The sequence below is a fragment of the Gobio gobio genome (assembly GCF_949357685.1).
Source record: "Gobio gobio genome assembly, chromosome: 8".
NCBI classification, from domain to species: domain Eukaryota; kingdom Metazoa; phylum Chordata; class Actinopteri; order Cypriniformes; family Gobionidae; genus Gobio; species Gobio gobio.
In genome coordinates this window covers 32495894-32516043 of record NC_137114.1, presented here as the reverse complement: position 1 = coordinate 32516043, position 20150 = coordinate 32495894, and the positions used below count along the sequence as shown (strand labels likewise).

Genomic DNA, 20150 nt, shown 5'->3' with positions numbered 1-20150 from the left:
GTGTCTTCCAGTAGTCTCCCCTAACTGTGGTGATTTAATGTGCTTGTGTGCCCTCTACAGCTGCTTCTGAGACGGCAAGTTTCAAACAGTACAGAATGACACTGGTTTAAGAACAGCATTTATTAATGCTACTGGGATTGTTGTAGAAAACACCATATTAAAGCATCATAAAAAAAATACATATATATACACAGGCTCAATTTTGTTCCTTTCCACTGTGAGAGACCTCAGGCTTGATGCGCAATCTGGGCAATTTTCTTGAGCATGTCCTCAGACTGCAATTGTTCCAGGGTCAGCAGAGACAAACCCAACTGATCCTCCTGCCACACAAAGTTCAACATAAATGAGAATATGCACCTCGCAAACTCATCCCTGCTAACGTTTCATACGCTCTCGCTTTTTGCTTGCATACTATTTCAGCTGCTTCTAAATTTTGAAAGAATACAAGTACTAACTGAATGAATTTAGATCATTGAACGGATGATTGTGGTCACCCATGATTTGACCTTACCTGTCTGAAGGGCTGAGCCATCTGTCGCAGAAAGTGTTTAGATAACTGCACCGTCTCGTCAATGGTCAGATTCAGGCTTCCATCTGTGAGGTGTTCCTGGATCCAGCGGGGCAGCTTTCCTCGCTTATCTGCTCGTGCATAACGCTGAGGGAAAAATAACAATTAAACGACAAGGAAAGGTTTACGTGCAACTGTCCCACCAGTTTACTTACTTTATCTGCAAAGATCATCAGGCCATAGTCTGTTTTGCCTCGGATGGCCCTACCCACACACTGAGCCGCATGCCGCATCGCATCAAACGTCAGGAAGTCATTTTCCCGGATTTGAAACTGGTCTCTGAGGTATTCCAACCGTGCCTGATTCAAGAAGACAGGTCAGGATTTTTATCAGTTACAGAATGTATTAGAAAGAAATCCTGATCTGTGAGTTCTGCCAACCTTGAGGATTCGGCTCTGGGTGTAAACATACGGCACTCCAAACATGATAACGGCACGACCAAAATGATGAACTGGGGATTAAAAAGAAAACCTCTTGTGGATCAGTTTTTACTCCATTTTTTTTTTAAGACAGCATCAAATTGATCAAGGGACTAGTATCTACCAAAGTCAATCCCCTCTGACACTTTCCCTCTTGCCACTGAGAGCAGAATTGCTCCTCTGCCGTTCTCACAGGCCTGAAAGTGAAAGATAACAAAAGTGATTACATTAATACAGGAAACTTAAAATAAAGTCAACATTACACAACACGATTAAGGGAAATAGGATTAGAGAGCATTAAAAACCCAATGTTTATTGACCTCCTGATACTTCTCCAGGGCCATGCTAGTCTCGGCTGCGTCCTGGGTCTCTATGAAAATGAGCTTGTTCCTTTGGATGTTCTCAAGGATTCCCTAAAAATCCAGCAAGTGAATGAGTCATGATTATAATAGCAGTACTTTAAATGATCTGAGAAGGAATCGAGTTGCTTCTTCATACCTGTTCATACCAGGAGGCCACGATGTTCTCCATGTAAATGTAACTTGTGAAGAATGCCACAATTCCGTCAGGGACAATGCCAGACATTTCCAGCAGCAAGTTTCCATAGTTCCGGATCACAGCTATGGGATGTAGTAAAAATGGGTATCTTTCAACAGCACTCCAAAATAAAGCCAGTTTCGCAAACAAAATTCATAAAACAACTTACCAAAATCTTCTCTGGTCTCAAACTTGGAGGTCATCGCTACCTGATCATTCCCTCGGCCAACAATCTGAAAAAAAAATTGGAAAAACTAAATTGTCTAAAAAAATTAATAATACTGCTTAATGCAGTGGTTCTCAACCACAGGATGACTTAAAAGTATTTAAAAGGGTACTTCAGCGCTGGGAAGATGAATGTGTATTTAAACTGGGTCGTTTATGTAGTAGAAATGTGAAATTATTTTTGAATTTGGTGCCTTCTAGACCGAGAAAAGACAACACCCAGAATGCACTTGCTTCGCTGCCCTACAAGGCCACTCCCAAAGCCGCGGCTACTGGTTATATCACTTGCCCACCGCGGCACCGCCCCCACCGTCGTTTTGATATTCATAGTAATAAAATAATTTTGTTCAGTTAGAGAACAGACACTACAATTAAAAACTGAACGTGTATTTTCAATAAAGTATGAGTGAGCCGAACGAAAGTCTCTGGCCAAAAAAATCCTCAGATGATGCAAAATGACGATATTTGTGTCATCGGAGGATTTTTTTCCAGAAATAAAATGCATAATTCTCTCGTCTCAGGGCGATATGAGGGGGAAAGTACCATCATTCAAATAAACTACGGTTTTCTACTGATACAAAGCTTTATGCCAAACGCTGAAGTAACCCTTTAAGTAAATAAATAATTATTAATATATTAAAACAATTAAACTATAATCTAAATTAAAATAGTAAAAGACACAAATACAAGACGTAAACTACTGTTCTGGAATCAAGAAAATAATTGTGGTTAATTTAATATATTGTCATAATTACAGCAAAAATACTGAAAATATCTGGTCTATTTTGGGGGACCTTTGAAAATTGTGCAAGTTTGTCTTTAAAAGACACCCGTCCTGCATATCTTCACTTAAAACTTTCAATTAAATATGCAAATTTTGCATAATTGCTTTCTTCAAACGGTAAACAACACAAAGAGTTTGGTGACATTGCCGCAGTCATAACTCACAAGAGGGCACAGGCAGGTTCGTGCCAGTGTCATGGTGAAGGACGCCACAGTGACTGGGCGGAAATCAAGGATGCGTGGGTAGATGTCCAGTGGAGAGAGTGTCTATTTGGAGAGAGATTAAAAAAAATTATCTTAAATCCAAAAGTTGCTAACCCAGAATAGTGAAGTTTCTAAAATGAATAGCTTCAGAAGTAGACAACGTAGAATAACGGATGATGTAGGAGTGTAGGCTACTGATGTTTGATGAAAGGTGCCCTTTAAACCAATTAGCAAGCTCAAGCAAACCCATTTCAAATGCGGCCTGCACACTTTAAGGTGAAAGTGAAGTGCGTCTTACACAGATGGCATGAGTGTTACAGTGGGATTATAATGAAGAGATTAGTAGGCAGGGCGTGTGTAATCTAATATTCATGCAAAGATAGCGGCACATGGATTGAGGAGCACAGCTTACCCCAGACGTAATGATAACTGACTGAAAGCGCCCAAACACTGGCTTTATGGCGATAGAGGGGTCCATACAGCTGCAGAGAAAGGGAAAGTTAGTGATAATTCTAATAAACTGAAATTAATAGACATTTAATAGAAATGATTGTATTACAGCAGAATTAATGCACCTGAAATGAAGAACAGGATTCGCTATTGTTGGCGTTTTATCTTCAAAGGGCTCAATGATGATGGTGAAGCCTAAAAGAGAACAATTACTCATAATAACTCACTTTTGAAGGAAATCATAAGTAGAACAGCTTTCTATTGGTCACTGTGGCGTTTCCTCATGTCTAACTTAAACTACGATACTGGATTCCAATTGAAATGACTGAATTTCCATGTCAATTCGCAGAACAAGGGTAAATATGACTGCACCATCAGCTCCTACCTTTGCTGTAGGTGCTGACAAGTGTGGCAAAGTGTGAGATCAGGGTAATGGCTGAGAAGTCAGCGATGTCTGCAATCTCCAGCGTCCTCAGCAGTGAGCGCAGCCTCTCGGCACAAAATCTGGAAGTGGATTAAATATACATTTTGGCTGGGGTGAAAATGTGGCTTCATTACTTAATAATGACCATCAGTATTTCCAGTACGGGATGACAGAAGATACAGACTGTTCCTTTTTCTCACCTCAGGGGTTTGCGGTCAATGCAGACCTTCTCGAAGATGTCTTTGAGGAACTGAGGAGCACTCTCCTGCACCACATGATGGATCCGCAAACGTGCCTTCAGGTACTCGAGGAAGCGCTTCATAAAGCCAACAAAGTGCTCAGCAGTGCGGATGCTTCCAGGAACAGCCTCTGTAGTGGAAGTCACATGTGCCAAACATATCAAATGTATGAATGTCCTTACTTTATAAACCAAAATATTGCAATTTTAAAACACAAAATTTCACAAAAGAAGTCATATGATAGAATAAATAGCATTTGTATTGCTCAAAATCAAGACAAAAAGTATAACAATGGGAACAGGTGGTTGAAAGTCATAACTTAAAATGCCTCAGAAATATGACATGTGTTTACAGATGCAACTTGGTTTGATATCTTGTATCTAATTTAGTGACAGGCATCTTTTTAAGTGTGGCTTAAATGTCCAAATACTTTGTGGGTCGTTGTAGATAATAAAAACTGACCTTGGAGGATTTCATCTGGCAAAACGGGATTGGACAGATAGACGTCAGTTTCTCGGGCGACATTTGCTTCTTTAAGACCCTCAACTAATCTCCTGTATTCTTCTCGAAGTTTGGCAGCATCGGTTTCCTTAATTCTTTAAAAGACCACAAGCAGAATGCAGGAAATTAAAGACATTACCATTTAGTAATAAATAAGATACTCAATTTACTCTCCCGCTATATTGTCACACCTGCTAATGGTGTTTTGCAGGGTTTCCACATTAGTCTGGCAGCGATCCAGCGTCCTCCTGGTAATGTTGACGCTCATGGAATCAATACACACATTATCTAGAGGGAACAATATCAGCTTAAATAACCACGATCTGTCCGCATGATATGGATAACATTGACAAGCACTGCGATTTGCTACTCACCGATGTTGTGAGCCTCATCGAACACGACTACAGATTTCTTTGCGAGCTCTTTTGAGACCAGGTCTGCAATTTTTGGATCTAGCAAGTAATGGTAGCTGTACACTACTATGTTTGCGTGAAGAATCTGAATGAAGCAACATATGAAAGCAACAACAATCAATTGCATGCACAAAAAACATCATACTAAATCTAGCAAAGTACTCACTGCGTATCGTGCCAGGAAGTACGGACACCAGCCCTTTCTACGCCCAAAGTCCTTCAGATCATCCAAGTTATATATACCAGGGGGAATGGGCACTTGTCTGCCAACTGCATCAAATTCCTGCATACAGGAAAATCATTTAAATATGCAAGTAATTAAAGACTATACAGTTCAAATTACAATAAATAAAATGATAATAATAGTAAAAAATAATCATAATAAATATTTACTATTTTAAAACATTACAAATAAAAATATGTACATAATTTATATTTCATATACTAGAATACAATAAAATATATTGTAATTCCCTGTATACAAGGAATCAGACCTAAAAGACTCAGAGTGACTTATGACTAAATGACACAAACTGTGCCAGGATTGTAAAGTAACAAAACAAAAGGACAAATGCTACAGCATATACCTGAGAAATGCTCAGAGATGTATAGTAACGAAGTAGAACTACTTCACTACTGTACTTAAGTACTAAAAGGCAGTATCTGTACTTTACTAGAGTATTATTTTTTCCTCCTACTTCCACTTTTACTTCAGTACATATTTTCGATGTTCAAACTTTTGACTACTTTCTTTAATAACTACATAACACAATACTTGTACTTTTACTTTCAGTACTTGAGTAGTACATTTTAAAATAAACTACTTGCAATACTTAAGTACAAAAAATGTTGAATACTTTAGTACTTCTACTTAAGTGTGCTTAAAGAGCACTTTAACTTCTACTCAAGTCACTTTTTTGATAAGGAACTTGTACTTTTACTCAAGTCTGTGTCTCTAGTACTTTATACATCTCTGGAAATGCTTCATACCTCATAGAACTGGCAGACCGCTTGACTCGGGTTACTGTGATGCTGCGCTCGAACATACGATGCTGTCAGACTGTGACACTTTCCGTCTACTTCTTTTCCGAAACGCAGAGAGCTCACCTGTAATCATACATTCACTTTCACTTAATGAGTTCACCCGTACACAAATTTGACTGAAACCACACACAAATCTGCTCATTGAGCAGCTTCTACCTCAGGATGAATGCACAGGTTTTTCCGTGAGGAAAGTGCCAGTGCGAGAAAGTCGTTTTTTACTCCAGTTTGCTTTGTATAATAGTCCATTAGTTTCCTTAGCTCTTCCACAACCTGACAGGAGAAGAGAGGATGCAGAAAAAACATACATGATTAACTGATGAAAAGAAATTAAATAAAAACGTTATGCAATGGGTTGTAAACATGTAAATAATGTCAGTTATTGAATACCTTTTCTATCTCAGGCACAGTGCGAGAGCAGTAGACGAGCTTGGTGACTTCTAAAGGGTAAGCCTGCAAGACGTGAAAATATAAATTAAGATATGTGCACGGTTATCAAACTGTCAGAACAGTGAAGCTTCCGATTGTAAAACACAGACAGACCTTTTGGTAAGCAACGATGAGGGAAAGAAGAGAAATTGTTTTTCCTGTTCCTGAGGGCATCTCGAGAACTCCATGACCCTTTGCACACATAATAGAAGGGAGAAACAATTCGACAGACAGTCAAATACACATGTTGTATATTTAGATTTTTTTAACTTTCACTAGGTCATTTAAACACCCCTGTTGTGACACAAATGTAAAAGTATAAATACCTCATGTGGTCTCAGTCTTAGTTAATATAAGATTACAGATATTGTATGCAGATTATTCTAAAATAAGTAATTATGTGTAAAGTAATAGAAAAAGGAGGGGGGGGGGGTTGTTGTATTTTTATTTATTTTATTTATGAAGTATTGCATGTAACACTGCATGAAATGTCATGACAATAACCCATAATGTTAATGTTTTATATATACGAAATTGTCTCAATGGATGAACGTATTATAACATACCTTTGCATCCAGCGTCCTCTTCAGCTCAAGCATGTACGAGTATTGTTCGGGATAAATGTAGTCATACGGAAAGTAGACTAATAACCCGTCGATATTCAGCCTAAAGGGATGAAAGGGGAATTAGACTTCTGGGGAGCAGAAAACTTCTGGTAAATTTGCAGCAATGCTACTAGTCCATATTGAAATTTTACGGTTTTACTCACTTCATGTTAGCTGGTAGCTTTGCAGCACTGTAACACTTCTTGCGGTCAGTTTTCTATCATTTTACACAATACTATATCTGTCTATATAACTGTCATGTGTATATTACACAAAAGACTACTATCGAGTAACACGGGTGTTCCTAGTAGCACAAAAAGCTGTCGCTAATAAAACACGTAAAGTATATTGCTTCTGTGATTGGTTGTTCACTTGACAACCCGCCCCAGGCTCTCATCTCATTGGATGATACGCATGTCACTCAAACATTTTGGCGGAAGTACATTTATAACCATGGGGTTAGACCTAAATAATCAAAAAGAAGTCCGGAATAAACTTGCACTAGAAAAATAATATTCTAGTTGTACTTCACTAGCATCAATTATTTCAAAGAAAGAGATTAGAGTAAATGTTTAAATATATATATATATAAATAACAATAATATATAAATATTTAATATTTTGACCATTCTGTATAGTAAACATCAATACAAGAATAAATACATAAAAAATGCAAGACAGAAAGAAAGATTTTTTTAAACACCAGAGGCATATATTTATATAATATTTTATTTACATGAACATTTTTATTTAATATATTACAATGCAATAAAATATACTTTATACATTATACCCCAACAAAGATAAACCATTACCAAGTGATTTCCTTTGTACTCATAGGCAGCGAAAAAGAAGTATCTTCGATCACAGGCTAGACAGAATACAATATTTTACATATCTGCATACGCAGATTTACTCATACATTACATTCCTTGATAATATGCTCCAAACTAAAAATGACACCTTCCCCAAAACTTTATTAAACTTTTTTGTGACATTTTGAAGAAATATTTACTATATAGCCAAAATCCCAATGTCTTTCTCTGCAAAAGCTTAATAAGCTTAATAAGTAACAGCAAATATAAAAAAGAATTTTTGACATCTCCAGTTAGGTCAGAATGACCAAAACCCAGGAAAACACTGCTCTTGTAATGTTATCTATTAACACTGTTGTGTTATGACCTGATCACCTTATGGAAATTAATTGATCGATTGATCATTGTATTTTAAAAAATGACAGCATCACAGAGTTGAACCTGCAACAATTATTGCCTATTTGTCATTATTACATGTGGTTAAAAATGTGCCATAACTCTGCAGCATCTGTGACACAACCAGCTATTGCTATCTTTAATCACAGTTCTTTCATTGTCCTCTGAAACAGGCATAATAAGATGGCATGGGTGACCTGACACCTATTTCATAGTATCTGATCCCCTTATATCTCATGTCTCTCCTCCACAGTCTTATAACGGTCCATGATGCTAAGAACATCATCCAAAATGGATGGTCCCAGATCCAGGTCCAAACCCATTAGGGACTCTGAGCGTGACATGCTGGGTGAAATAGCCGGAGACTCACAGTGTTCGCTCCGCAGGTCCTCATTACTGAGCCCTGTATCAGAGTCCAGGCTCAAGCCTCGTTTTGGATCCAACGGACCACAGCCTTCCGAAATGGAGTCGTCCGAGGAAACCTCAGATAAAGAGCCTGTGGAAGGCACCAGGTGTGGCAGGACTGGGATGGAGGCAGAGAGATTGAGGTCGTCCCTGCACTTCCCAATCCCTTCCTCACACACAGACATGGAGCGCTGCTGCTGTGGACTGTGATGGCGATTCTGCTGCTGATGACCAGGAGACGACTGCTCGTCTAAATGCAAACGGGGGGGTTTAGGAGGAGGTTGCACTGGCGCGATAAATACTGGCATGGAGATTGTGGTTTTGAGGAGAGAATTGTGATGGGAATTATGACTGCGATGGAAAGTGTGGCTCTTGCAGTTCACATCAAAGATCTCATCCATCCTTCTGTCCATGCTGTGAGAACGAGAGCTTGGCGGTTGATTGAGGGCTGGAAGCATGTCAAGTTTGCCTTGCAAGAATCCCACATCGCCGAACATGTCCCCCTCTCCCTCAGGCCCGACATGGGCACTGTGACGAACATCACCCAGCGGCGGACTTATCATGTCGCCTGATAGAACGTCCCGTATTTTCAACTTCTTGCCTCGCTTTGGTGTAGATGTCTTTAAGTATATGGGTGTCTTCGCTGGCATTCTGTTTCCCAGTATTTGGAGTGAAACGTCTGTGCTGTGATTATATTTGTAGCAGAAATGAAGAGGAACCTAGTCCTCAGTCTGATATTAGCTCTTTCATACGTTTTGATTGGTCGGTCACCTTTATTTGACTTTTAAATCCCCAAATGGCAGCTGGAAGCGACGTCCTTTATGTCTTACGTAAACTCTTCAGCAGCTCCTGGAATGTATCATCACAACAGCAGATCTGAGGAACAAAAAAGGAGAAGAAAGATTTACAACCTGTGAAAGTCAAGAGTGTGTTGTAGAATTAAAACACACACACACAGAGAGAGAGAGAGAGAGAGAGAGAGAGAGAGAGAGAGAGAGAGAGAGAGAGAGAGAGAGAGAGAGAGAGGGAGAAAAGCACATGTTTATTGTGCAATATAACCAAGAAAGAAAACAACTCTGTTTTTCTTCTCCCCTGAGAAGTGATTTATATTTTTTCTCTCTGGTCTCTGCAGCTACTTACCTATAAATTACAAACCCTCATACATTTCACTTATTCCAAAACATGTTTCAGGGATTTGTTGGATTTTTTATAAGATATAATAGAAAAGATGTTGTTTGCATGCCTTTATGAGTATATTTTGACTGCCCCAGAACATTATTGGAAGCAGAAAGCGAGATTAGAAATCCCCAGTTTTTTCTCCTTTGAACTCCAGCCATTAAATTACATCCACACTGATGTATACTATTGTATTCAACATTTAAAGAGTGTGAAGATTGCACAACCTTTCTTTCCATCACTGAATACAAAAGACTAACAGCACAGTATTATTATTTACTTGGAGTAAAACATTTTCATGATATATAAATGTTATATAGGCTACATGTTATATATATATATATATATAAGTAAGTAAGTTGGTTTAGTCTGAGGGTAAGCTTCGACCAGTTCTTGTTTATGTGACTGCAAATGTATCCAGATCATAGACAGGGAAAAGACAGCATCAGAGTGGTTATTTTTTGCTTCACCCAGCAGACTTAAGTTAATTACGCCATTGCTGGCACTGCGTGCATTAAAACAAGCACTTTTCTGTTATTGTTTCTCTATGAGAACCATATGTTTTCACCATTTAGGTTCACAGTGTGACGCAACTGTGAAAACATGTTTGTTAAAAGAAAGACACAAATATATATTGAATGATTAAAAGCTGTGTGTTCTGTCAATGGTGAGCAGAAGCATCCCCTAATGTATCTCTCTTATATGACATGCGTCCTCGTGACCTTCAGAAAAACACTTGGACCAGTTACACTGACACACTCCTATTATGTAATGGTTAAACTGCTAGTCCTTGAGATCAGCCAATTCCCGGATTTCCCTAGTGAACCACATGGTGTCATTGCTTTAGCATAGCCGAGACTTCAGTCCACACCCACCATGGTGTTCAGACTTTAGAGAATGGTTATTTTATCAGTTTATTTATTTATTTTTAAATCAGTTTAATTAAAATTACTTATTTTTTGCATTTAGCTGAGACGTGGATGAGACTAAAACCTTGTGTATGTAGGCTATAGATAATAAAAATGAAGGGCTTTTACAGTTACCAAGATCCTGATTTGTGAAATGATAAAGCCATTTCCCACTGTTTTCATCACTATGTAATAATAGCCTATGTGTGCTTATAATATTGGCTGTCATGTCTACTTGAGTTGAGCTGAGAGTTTTCAGTTCAGTTTTCGTAATCAGAAATTAAATAACAAGTTTCCTTAAACATTTAAAAAAGCAAACTTTTCAGTGTTAATGAGTTTTTATAATACAAATTAAATGGCAATGTATCAGAGTCAACCAAGTAGGCTAATCATAACCTGGCACATCTTGTTGACAGTAAATCTCTGCACTGACGTAGAGTTTAACAAGTTGATATTATTGAAATTACAATGCTCAAAACTTCATGTGAAAGTATCTGTACTTGCCTTTGATATTTGCGTTGAAACCCTCGTTTGTTCTGGTATGTTATTCCGGGGTGTTAGTGGATAAGCTGTTCTCTGTGCGCGTTCTCGGTAGGGTTGCTATAAACCTCTTAAGTCCGCTGAAGCTGAAGCTGAGGGTGACGAGCTGCAGAAGGGCAGGGACGGGGGCGTGCGCTCATGATGCTCGTGAATAATGACATTTTTCGGCAGTATGAGGAAGCCTAAAATGAAGGTTTGCACCACTGTACGGTGACTATCTTTTTCTAAGATGTATAATGAAGTGCGCACTAATATAGGCTGAGGCACAGCATATTTTGGGCTCGGTTTCTCAGTCAATTTATTTTTAAAGGGACAGTTCACTCGTAAATGCTTCAAAACAATGTTTACACCATTTTCTTAATCCCGTTCCTTTCGAAACTCTTATCACTTTTCCCTTATTCATTATTTATAGTATAATGCCTACGCTGCTCTTTTACAATGAAAGTAAATGGTGACCAGGGATGTCAAACACAAGTTTTAGTCAACAGCAACTTAAATTTCAATCTGTTCCTCAATCAAAGTTATCAAATGACTTAGGTGTTTCAGTAGTAGACTATTTGTATGGTGTTTTGGTATCTTTTTTTAAGCTTGACATTCCCAGTCCCCATCCACTTTCATTAGCTCTAACATTATGGTAAACGTGTCCTGTGGATAATTTATCTCTTATCTCTTGCTTTCCACGGAAGAACTAAAGTCAGATGGGTTTGGAATGACATGACAACAAGTAAATGATAACAGAAGTTTGATTCAGTGGTGAACTTTTGCTCAACCTTCAGACCACTGAGCATATGCATAGCAATGTTTTTTGCATATGCTGCTTTGACTCATGAGATAGACGAGCCCTACCCTGTAGGTCTCATAAATAGTCTAAAAACAAAGCAAGACAGGTTGCATAAGTACAGAAACAATGTTGTAATCCCCCTTTACTGGTAACACTCGGCCTAACCTTTTTCAAAAATAATCCTTGAACAAATGAACAGGTCTACACAAAATAATCATGAAACTGTTTATATATTTTAATTGACAAGCATTAAAAGTTTGAAATGAAAAAATTGTTTAAAATAAAAGTTCATTCAAATATAAAAATGATTGTGGCTTTAACTGGTTTTGTGTATTTGTAAGTTAAATACTGTATATTATTTAATGTGAATAAATCAATCTGGCTACAATCCATTATACCAGCTAAAGTAACTTTTAAGAATCGAGTGTTATTAAACGTTAACTCTATAGGCTACTTTATTCATTCTGGTTATCGTTTCGGAAGTTTATCGTTTATGGCATAATTGTTTAACACCTTTCCTAAGAAATCAGATGAGTCAGTTGATGTGTGTTTAACTTGAAACAGTGATGAATAGCTATGTGACTGACTAGCAGATCATCAGAGCATTTGAAGACAAAAATGCAAACGTGCGCACCTTAAAATATGTTGAAAGCCGCAAAGACAACCAACTTTTATTAAATAACTTTTCTCCAAATTGGAAACATTTGTTTGACACAGTCTACGTAGTTTTACTATGGGCCAAGTTGATCTCAGACTACAAATATGCATACAAGGCCCTCTCAAACCATCCTTTAAAAGAGGTCTCTGTTTTATGGCTCTGTGGGTTTAAGCTCCAGTTAATGTTCAAATCAACGACTACCTCTGGAATTATTATCAGACTTACAACACTCACAGAACTGACATTTATAACTTTAACACACCGCATTCAAACCCGTTTTTCACAGTATAATATGGTTTCAGTATTCAGTGTGTTGGAATAAGTCTTCAGAGCTTTTCCTGTAAATTTCAACATCATTTCACCTTATGTATCATAGTGTTGACCCACTTGTCTGAATAGTATTCCACAGTGTCTCATTATCTGTGTGAAAAATTTCCTTAGACTATGATTCAGTGACCTAGAAATTCCCCTTTCTCCTCTGACAGACAAAACTGTAGTGGCATAAATACTTCTGTGATGTTTTGTGAAACTGTGGAGTCTTCAATAAGGTCACATATATTTGTTACAACACCCAATTCACAGATTACTGCAGAAACCATTTGAGGATTAAGACTGTCCTCCTCCACATATTCCTTGGCAGGTCTAATGTCTGTTCTGGTTGAATTAATGAGTGGTTTAGCACTTGAGGGTTCAGTTACTGGTCAGCTCTGACGCAGAGGGCCAGGATGAACCCACGGGTCAACCAGCACCCCCTTCAGCGGGGGCCCTTGCCAGTCGTCAATCCATCAAAGATGTTACTGTGTATATTGTATGAATGGGCAGTAAATCGGGAATGCTGAACGAGAGACCCATTTTGCAGGACAATTGACTAGCTAAGTGACCTTACTAGCGGGAATTCTGGGAATTTCGAGATATGACATGTGGTTTGCATTAGTGCTCTGAGTGTTTTCACAGTGTTCAGCGCACTGGACTGTCAGAAGGCATACTGGGAGGATGACACACTAAGCTGAGATGGAAAAAGAGCTGTAATTCCACTATGAAATCACACTCAACAGTTGGGTCTTTTACTGATGTCTATTGATGTCTGTAAATGCTAATTGACTTTTTAGTACATAATAGTGCTTATTTTGTTCTGCCTATAGAATAAATAACATAACATTATGTTGAATACAGTAGTTGGAGCTTGATAAATCACTGAACTGTAAACCCGAATAAGGTGGAAACACTCAAAAGAAATTTAGAGTTTGAAACAAGTTCATAAAACTCAAAATAACGAAACAATTCAGATTACTAAAAATGTTTCCTTTTTGTGAACTCAAGAAAAAGAAAGTTCTAAATACTCAACTAATTTGAGTTGTCTCTACTCAAACCAATTAATTATTTTGAGCCTTAGGGTTTACAGTGTGTACAGACAAATTAAATTGTAACTAAAGTTTGAAAGGTGGAAGAGTGTTTTAAAAGCCTGCATGCCATAAACACAAATTGACAGAATTTAACCAGTTTGTCACAATACATGATTCCATTCATGGCCTGTTTAGGAATTCCTCACACATTGCTGCCATGTGTGGGTGAATACAATAAGATAAGAAAACACTACAAAGGACTTAAATAGAACAAAGAGTGACAAATAAAATATTTACATATTTATCTTTAGCCGAGTCTAAAATAGCTTAACACTTTTAACACATTGTATGTCACAAAAATTGGTGTGATTTACTACAGTAATTTAATGAGAGCAGACCTAAAAGACACAGCTCAGCAGGAAAAGAAATAAACAGACCGGATGACCCATTTAGTGCAGAGAGTTCCCAGAGGGGCGAGAGGCTGCTGTGGGAACTCAGTAGATTTGAATTCACTGCGGTAATTATAATTAAGCAGCTCTTTCACACACAGACACACGTAATGCATGTTGAGTTGAAACTGAAAGTTGCTTACTTGGTATATCATGCATCAATGGTTAATGATGGTGTAACTGTCCTCAGTGTGACACATCCACAGCCATATACGTCATGGGACAAGAAAACTTTTAGAACCTCATGTTAAAGTGCCCCTATTATGGTTTTTCCAATATTACCATTTACATTTCATGCAGTGTGTAATATAGCTGTTTGTGAATGTAAACATTCTGCAAAGTTGTAAAGTCAAAAGTGCATGAATTATTGTCTCAACTCGGAACGCCTATACGAGTCGTTTGTATTTCGAATCCTACTGTGTGATGGTTCTACTTCACTAGAAAATATATTTGCATAATGCCACCCGCGAACAACTTGACACACCCTCAAACATCATTTTACTGACTTGCTTTTCAAATGTGGGATTCGCAAAACGCTTGCTCTTGAAAGATGGGTCTGTAGCCATTTTTTTCGGACCAGCTTGCTCCTCAGAACCACAACCTGTAAGTATGATTAATTATTGATGTATATATTTTCTATCGGTTGTTCAAAATACGTAGTTTTGTGTTTTATGTTGTGTAAGTTTCCGACTAACTCACTTTATCACTGTCTTACTAAAATTGTTCTGCTAAGAAACTGTGTGCCACTAAACTGTGTCTGTTAATGCAGATCGTCTGTCGTTCTTACTACTTTGAGTAATGATAAAGGACGGAGCAAGATTTCATTCACGTTAGTGCTTGGCTAACGTACAGGTCGCTATTAATACAGTTCCCACATGTGCAACGCAATAAATTAGAAATATACAAGTGTATGTCCACCAACAAACATCGGTCTTGTTAATGTTGATGGTGAGGAATTACAGCTGCAACATCTCATAATGTACGACAAACTGAGTAGCATATCACTGAGACACATCCTGCAAAGTCATCCTTGCGATGGAGGTTCGGGTTGAACAGATAGTTCTTCCAATGTTTCATCATCGGACTCGTGCTCGGATTGGTAAAATCGATGTCATTGCCTTTACTGTGAGTACAATCGCTAAGCCTCCGGAGCTGAAGTTCAGTTATGGTAATGTGCGTTTAGCTTCTGAAACGCACGCTGTAAGCAGTAGACCAATCACAACAGATTGGGTTGTCTGGCCAATCAGAGCAGAGCACGCTCGCAGAAAGGAGGGATTTAAAGAGGCTGATTCATCCATCTAGTCGCTTGAGAATCATTGAAAAATGTGGTGATTGTTAAACCTGTTGCTGGAGCCTTTAAAATAGCATAATAGGGGGAAAAAACAACAACATTTTGACCAAACATTTTGTTGAGATCCAATGGAGTAACCCTAAGAAAACAGAATACCGACTAAAACAAGTATATTATTTTGAATGATATGAAAATATTTTCACCTTTAAAATTATAGCTGAAAAAGTTTGGGTATTTATTAGTATTTAAGTACATTTAAATTGGATACATTTCATTGCATTAATTAGTTTTTTATGAGTTGGGGCTACACAAATTTATTGGATGGAAAACCTGCCCTCAATTAAATTGAGTTTGTCCAATGTTATTTGCATGGAGCCTACATTAAATGGCTTGGTTAAAAAGTTGCAATGACTGCAGTTAAACTGCATTTCATGATAGTGTTTTTTTTGTTTTTGTTTTTTAAAGCAAAGGACTTTGAATATTCCATGCTATTTCTGTCACAGACAGAATATTATTTTACATAACAGTCTATTTTAATATGTTATTTCCCCTTTATCCAGTGGAATAGGAAGAAAGTGAAGGCTCCACTCATTGACTGATTGAATTTCCCCATCTGTTTTTTCCAAAGGAAGCTAGTTTTGTTTTTGAGGTCTCTTAAGCAGACATCTCATTCCTGCTCCAGTCCCGGACTCAGATCAGTCTTCCCAAGAAAAAAAGAGCACTGGGTGGAATTCCTCAAAGAGGGCAGGAAATAGGGTGGAGGGACCAAAGAGAAGGTTGTAGTTGTGACCACATGGGAATCGCAAACATGATCGCTGTAGAAATTTGGCATGATGTTTAGTACGACTTAACCTCCTAAACAATTCTAGATTGGCAGCAGGGCTTCCAGTTAAAGTCAAACTAAAAATAGGCTCCCAGTAAAATGTTCTTATCGGTTGTCTCTGACATTTTTTTCCACATAAATCATTTAATTGTGAGGCTTTAGCTGTGAATTAAATGGCAGAGAACTTTACTTTGGCCTAGCCTATATATTTAAAATATAAAACAAAATTATTATTTTTTTATACAAGAAATTAAAACTAGGCTACTTGTAAAATCTTTTATGGTTAATATGAGGGACACTATACTCAAGCCTAAATGTAGTTCTTGCCTTAAGAGGATTAGTGATTAAAAAATTCAAACATTCAACTCTTCTATTTTCAATTAGTGTTGACGGTACATCCGTGACAAGTAGCTGTAGTTTTGTTCTGAGAAAAGCTTTGCATTCTGTTTAAAACAAAGGCGCTGGGCTAAAATAAGCTACTTTATAAGAACATTACACAAATTTAGCCTCTGTTTAATCAAGGGCCGTTTCCCCTGCCAAAGAAAATCAACACTCTTGCCACTCTAGTTATAAAAACAGCAGGGTGTGGTGGTGCTCTGTATAGAAATGTGTTTATAAACGGACTAAATGTAAAACATAGTCAAATAGGATCTTTTCTGGGGTTTCTCATTTAGGGAGGTTCAACCTAACAGTAAATGATACTGTTGAGTTGAAAAACAAATGGACACCATTTTGTTTTTTTAAGTTGACTTAAAATTTTCCTCATTTGACATTGGTGATGAACCGGTCTTTGAAGTGCCATAAAGGTAACCTACATGACATTTAAAGGGATAGTTTATCCAAAAATGAAAATTCTGTCATTATTTACTCGCCCTCGTGTCATTATGTTTTTTTTCTTCTTCTGCGAAACATAAAATATATTTTGATGGGTGCATTTGGAAATTGACAATGTGAAGAAATCAAGTTTTCTTTTTCCCCAAAACACAAACAGGGCCTTACATAAAACCCTTAAAATCAAGTAATTATTCTATTAGGCAAACTCGTGGAAACCAGGTTTCCTGGTTTTGGATTTTTCCCCTCCAAAAAAGCGGATGCAAGATATATTCCAGTCAACGGTCAATGTTATGCAATGTTATGTAGTGAATGTTATGGACAAAATAAGTATTTGTTCATAGCTTGGAAAAATACCTACAATTTATATAGTCACCTGACTGACAAATTATATATCCACTTACCAAAATAAAAAAATGATAATCATTAACACTTTATGGAAAAAATGTTTAGAGTTATAATACCTCTCTATTTTCACAAAAGTAGTTAAATGGTCCTAACATTTTCTCAAACAAGTCTTTGAGAATTTGTATATTATTGTTTTGGAAGATAAAAACCTTAATGGACAAAGGTCACCTCTGGTAATCTCATAACACTAAACGTGTTGTACAGTAGGCAACTGGGTATTTTTGAAAATTAAAAACTCAGCAGTAAGACAGTTGACCACACGGAAACATTGACAAAGGTAACACAGTTGACTGGACATGAGAAATGTTTACTTCCTTTGTTTAGTTCCTGTCCTTGGCTTTGTCCGAAATCGCCCCCTATACCCTTAAATAGGGCACTATTTGAGGGGACAGACATTTGTAGTGGTGTCTAAAATTATTGTGGACTTTATTGAGTGCACTTATTCACTCCCACAATGCACCACAATAACGAGTGTACTGATGAACGCTTAACGGCTAGAGAATACCCATAATGCACTGTGATAGCTGCACGCTGAATGAATTCCAGCCTCTCACCAGAAAATGGCGACTGCAGCTGAATCACCCATTCATCCATTTTCCAAACCGCACTGGTCCAGGATAAGATCATACATAATATCATATCAAGGTGTAAGATGTAAAGCCGAAAATTTACTTTGGCCTTAAGGGTAAACAAATCACCTACACCAGGGGTGTCCAAACTCGGTCCTGGATGGACACTGTCCTGCAGAGTTTAGCTCCAACTTGCCTCAACACACCTGCCTAGAAGACTCTAGTATCCCTAATAAGACCTTGATTAGCTGGTTCAGGTGTGTTTAATTGGGGTTGGAGCTAAACTTTGCAGGACAGTGGCCCTCCAGGATCAGACACCCCTGACCTCAGCCCCTGGTTAACTTGTGTACAAATATCCCAGTGTTTGCTCATGTTCTATGTCTTTTGATGGATCTCATGTGTTTGGTTCTGTCCTGTTCATGGTTTCTGTTGTTTTGGTTCCTGTTAATTTATTAAAACTTATCTGCATTTGGATCCTCTCGCCTTGGTCCCTGAGTTTTACCATGCGTAAAAGTTTGCTACTGTCCACTATGTTAACTTTACTGGGTAACACAGTCGAGGCCCAAAATACAAAAAAAAAAATGTTAACTAAGTTACCGTAACTTAGATAAATTTTTTTTAGCATTTTGGGCCTATATTTAACATGGAAGCCCAGAACCACTGAGAACATTGTATGTTTAGAAACATATTTTCATACACATAGGTTTTTGTAAAATTTGCAGCAGTAATACTTATGTAACACTGTGGACGGTGAATTAATACACTCTTGACACAGGTTTGCTTTTTAAACTAATATTATGGAAAAGAGAGAGGACCCAACTTTTAGTCTTTCACCCCTGTGCTTCATGATGAAATGACATCACACTATGCAAATTATGCAAGATTGGGACAATCCATTTCTTTTGAAGGGGGTTTTCCTAGTGGGTAACTTAGGTGAGTGGTTTTTCCGGACACACATAAAATAAGGTATATCACAATAAACACTTATTTTTGAAGAGCACAACCTAATGTCTTGATTATCTAATCTAAGTGAAGGTAAAACTATAAAATTAATTTATGTTTGAGACAATTTCCATGCTTAAATGCAGAGTAGAATGAGCAACTTTACAAAACCGGACAGCTGAAAACCAGGGTTCTATGTGATATGAACCTAATTTTTTAACAAAAGATAAGGGTTTTTCCACTTGTAGTAGTGTGACTGGGGAAAATATACTTTTGTACTATGAAAATAAGCAATTTGGGTTTATATTTATGGAAATACATGAAAAAATATACATCACAGGCATGAGATGTACCCGCAATTATAGAATGACCCTGATATGTTTGGTAACCGACGCTGTTGTTCTGTTTGTGTTCTGCAGAGGAAAGTCTTACAGGTTTGGAACGACATGAGGATGAGTGAATGGTGTCAGATTTTTCTTTTTGCAAACTAGCCCATTTGCCATACCTTTTTAAAAGCATACCAACAGTCAGAGTTAGGAATGTTGAAGACCTGGAATCTAGAGGAAATGAGTCAGCTCAAGCTCACACAAACAGACACTTGGAAGAATGAATCAAGATACAACCACCACCGCTGATTCACCCATTGTTTGAGGTCCTGCTAGATTTCAATCTGGTATTGCCTTTATTAAATACTTCACAATTTCACCTACAATGAATGGTTACAAAATGTTACCTTTAGTCAAATATGGACACTTTTCAATTTACAAAGCTGTCATTTTGCAGAGAGGCAACCCAAAAACAAAAACCCAGATACTTCAGAGCAGTCAATGAGACATACCATGTTTCGGGGAAAGAGTGACAGAGCTGTAAGAACAAAAGAAAGACATGATATATTTTCCATCAACATCAGCTGTTGAGCAATTCAATGTAATTTACAAACCAAATGTGAAGAATATGTACTATACACATGTATATAT

At 37.6% G+C, this 20150-nt stretch overlaps 2 protein-coding genes across 2 annotated transcripts; both read right to left on the bottom strand.

The window, feature by feature from the left end:
* Positions 1-100: 100 nt before the first annotated feature.
* ercc2 (excision repair cross-complementation group 2) lies at positions 101-7178 on the bottom strand. Its single transcript, XM_079824084.1, has 23 exons — positions 7003-7178; positions 6800-6899; positions 6348-6425; positions 6195-6257; positions 5964-6077; positions 5754-5870; positions 4930-5046; positions 4725-4848; positions 4542-4638; positions 4312-4445; positions 3811-3979; positions 3572-3690; positions 3312-3381; positions 3149-3218; positions 2698-2799; positions 1694-1757; positions 1486-1607; positions 1308-1400; positions 1112-1184; positions 949-1019; positions 724-867; positions 512-655; positions 101-320 (listed from the first exon to the last, which is right to left on the bottom strand). The coding sequence occupies exons 1-23, from the start codon at positions 7005-7007 to the stop codon at positions 228-230; spliced, it is 2283 nt and encodes a 760-aa protein (XP_079680210.1). The 5' UTR covers positions 7008-7178; the 3' UTR covers positions 101-227.
* Positions 7179-7549: 371 nt separating this feature from the next.
* On the bottom strand, positions 7550-11175 carry LOC307130986 (cdc42 effector protein 2). Its single transcript, XM_079824349.1, has 2 exons — positions 11043-11175; positions 7550-9330 (listed from the first exon to the last, which is right to left on the bottom strand). The coding sequence occupies exon 2, from the start codon at positions 9102-9104 to the stop codon at positions 8277-8279; it is 828 nt and encodes a 275-aa protein (XP_079680475.1). The 5' UTR covers positions 9105-9330; positions 11043-11175; the 3' UTR covers positions 7550-8276.
* Between the last annotated feature and the right edge of the window lie 8975 nt (positions 11176-20150).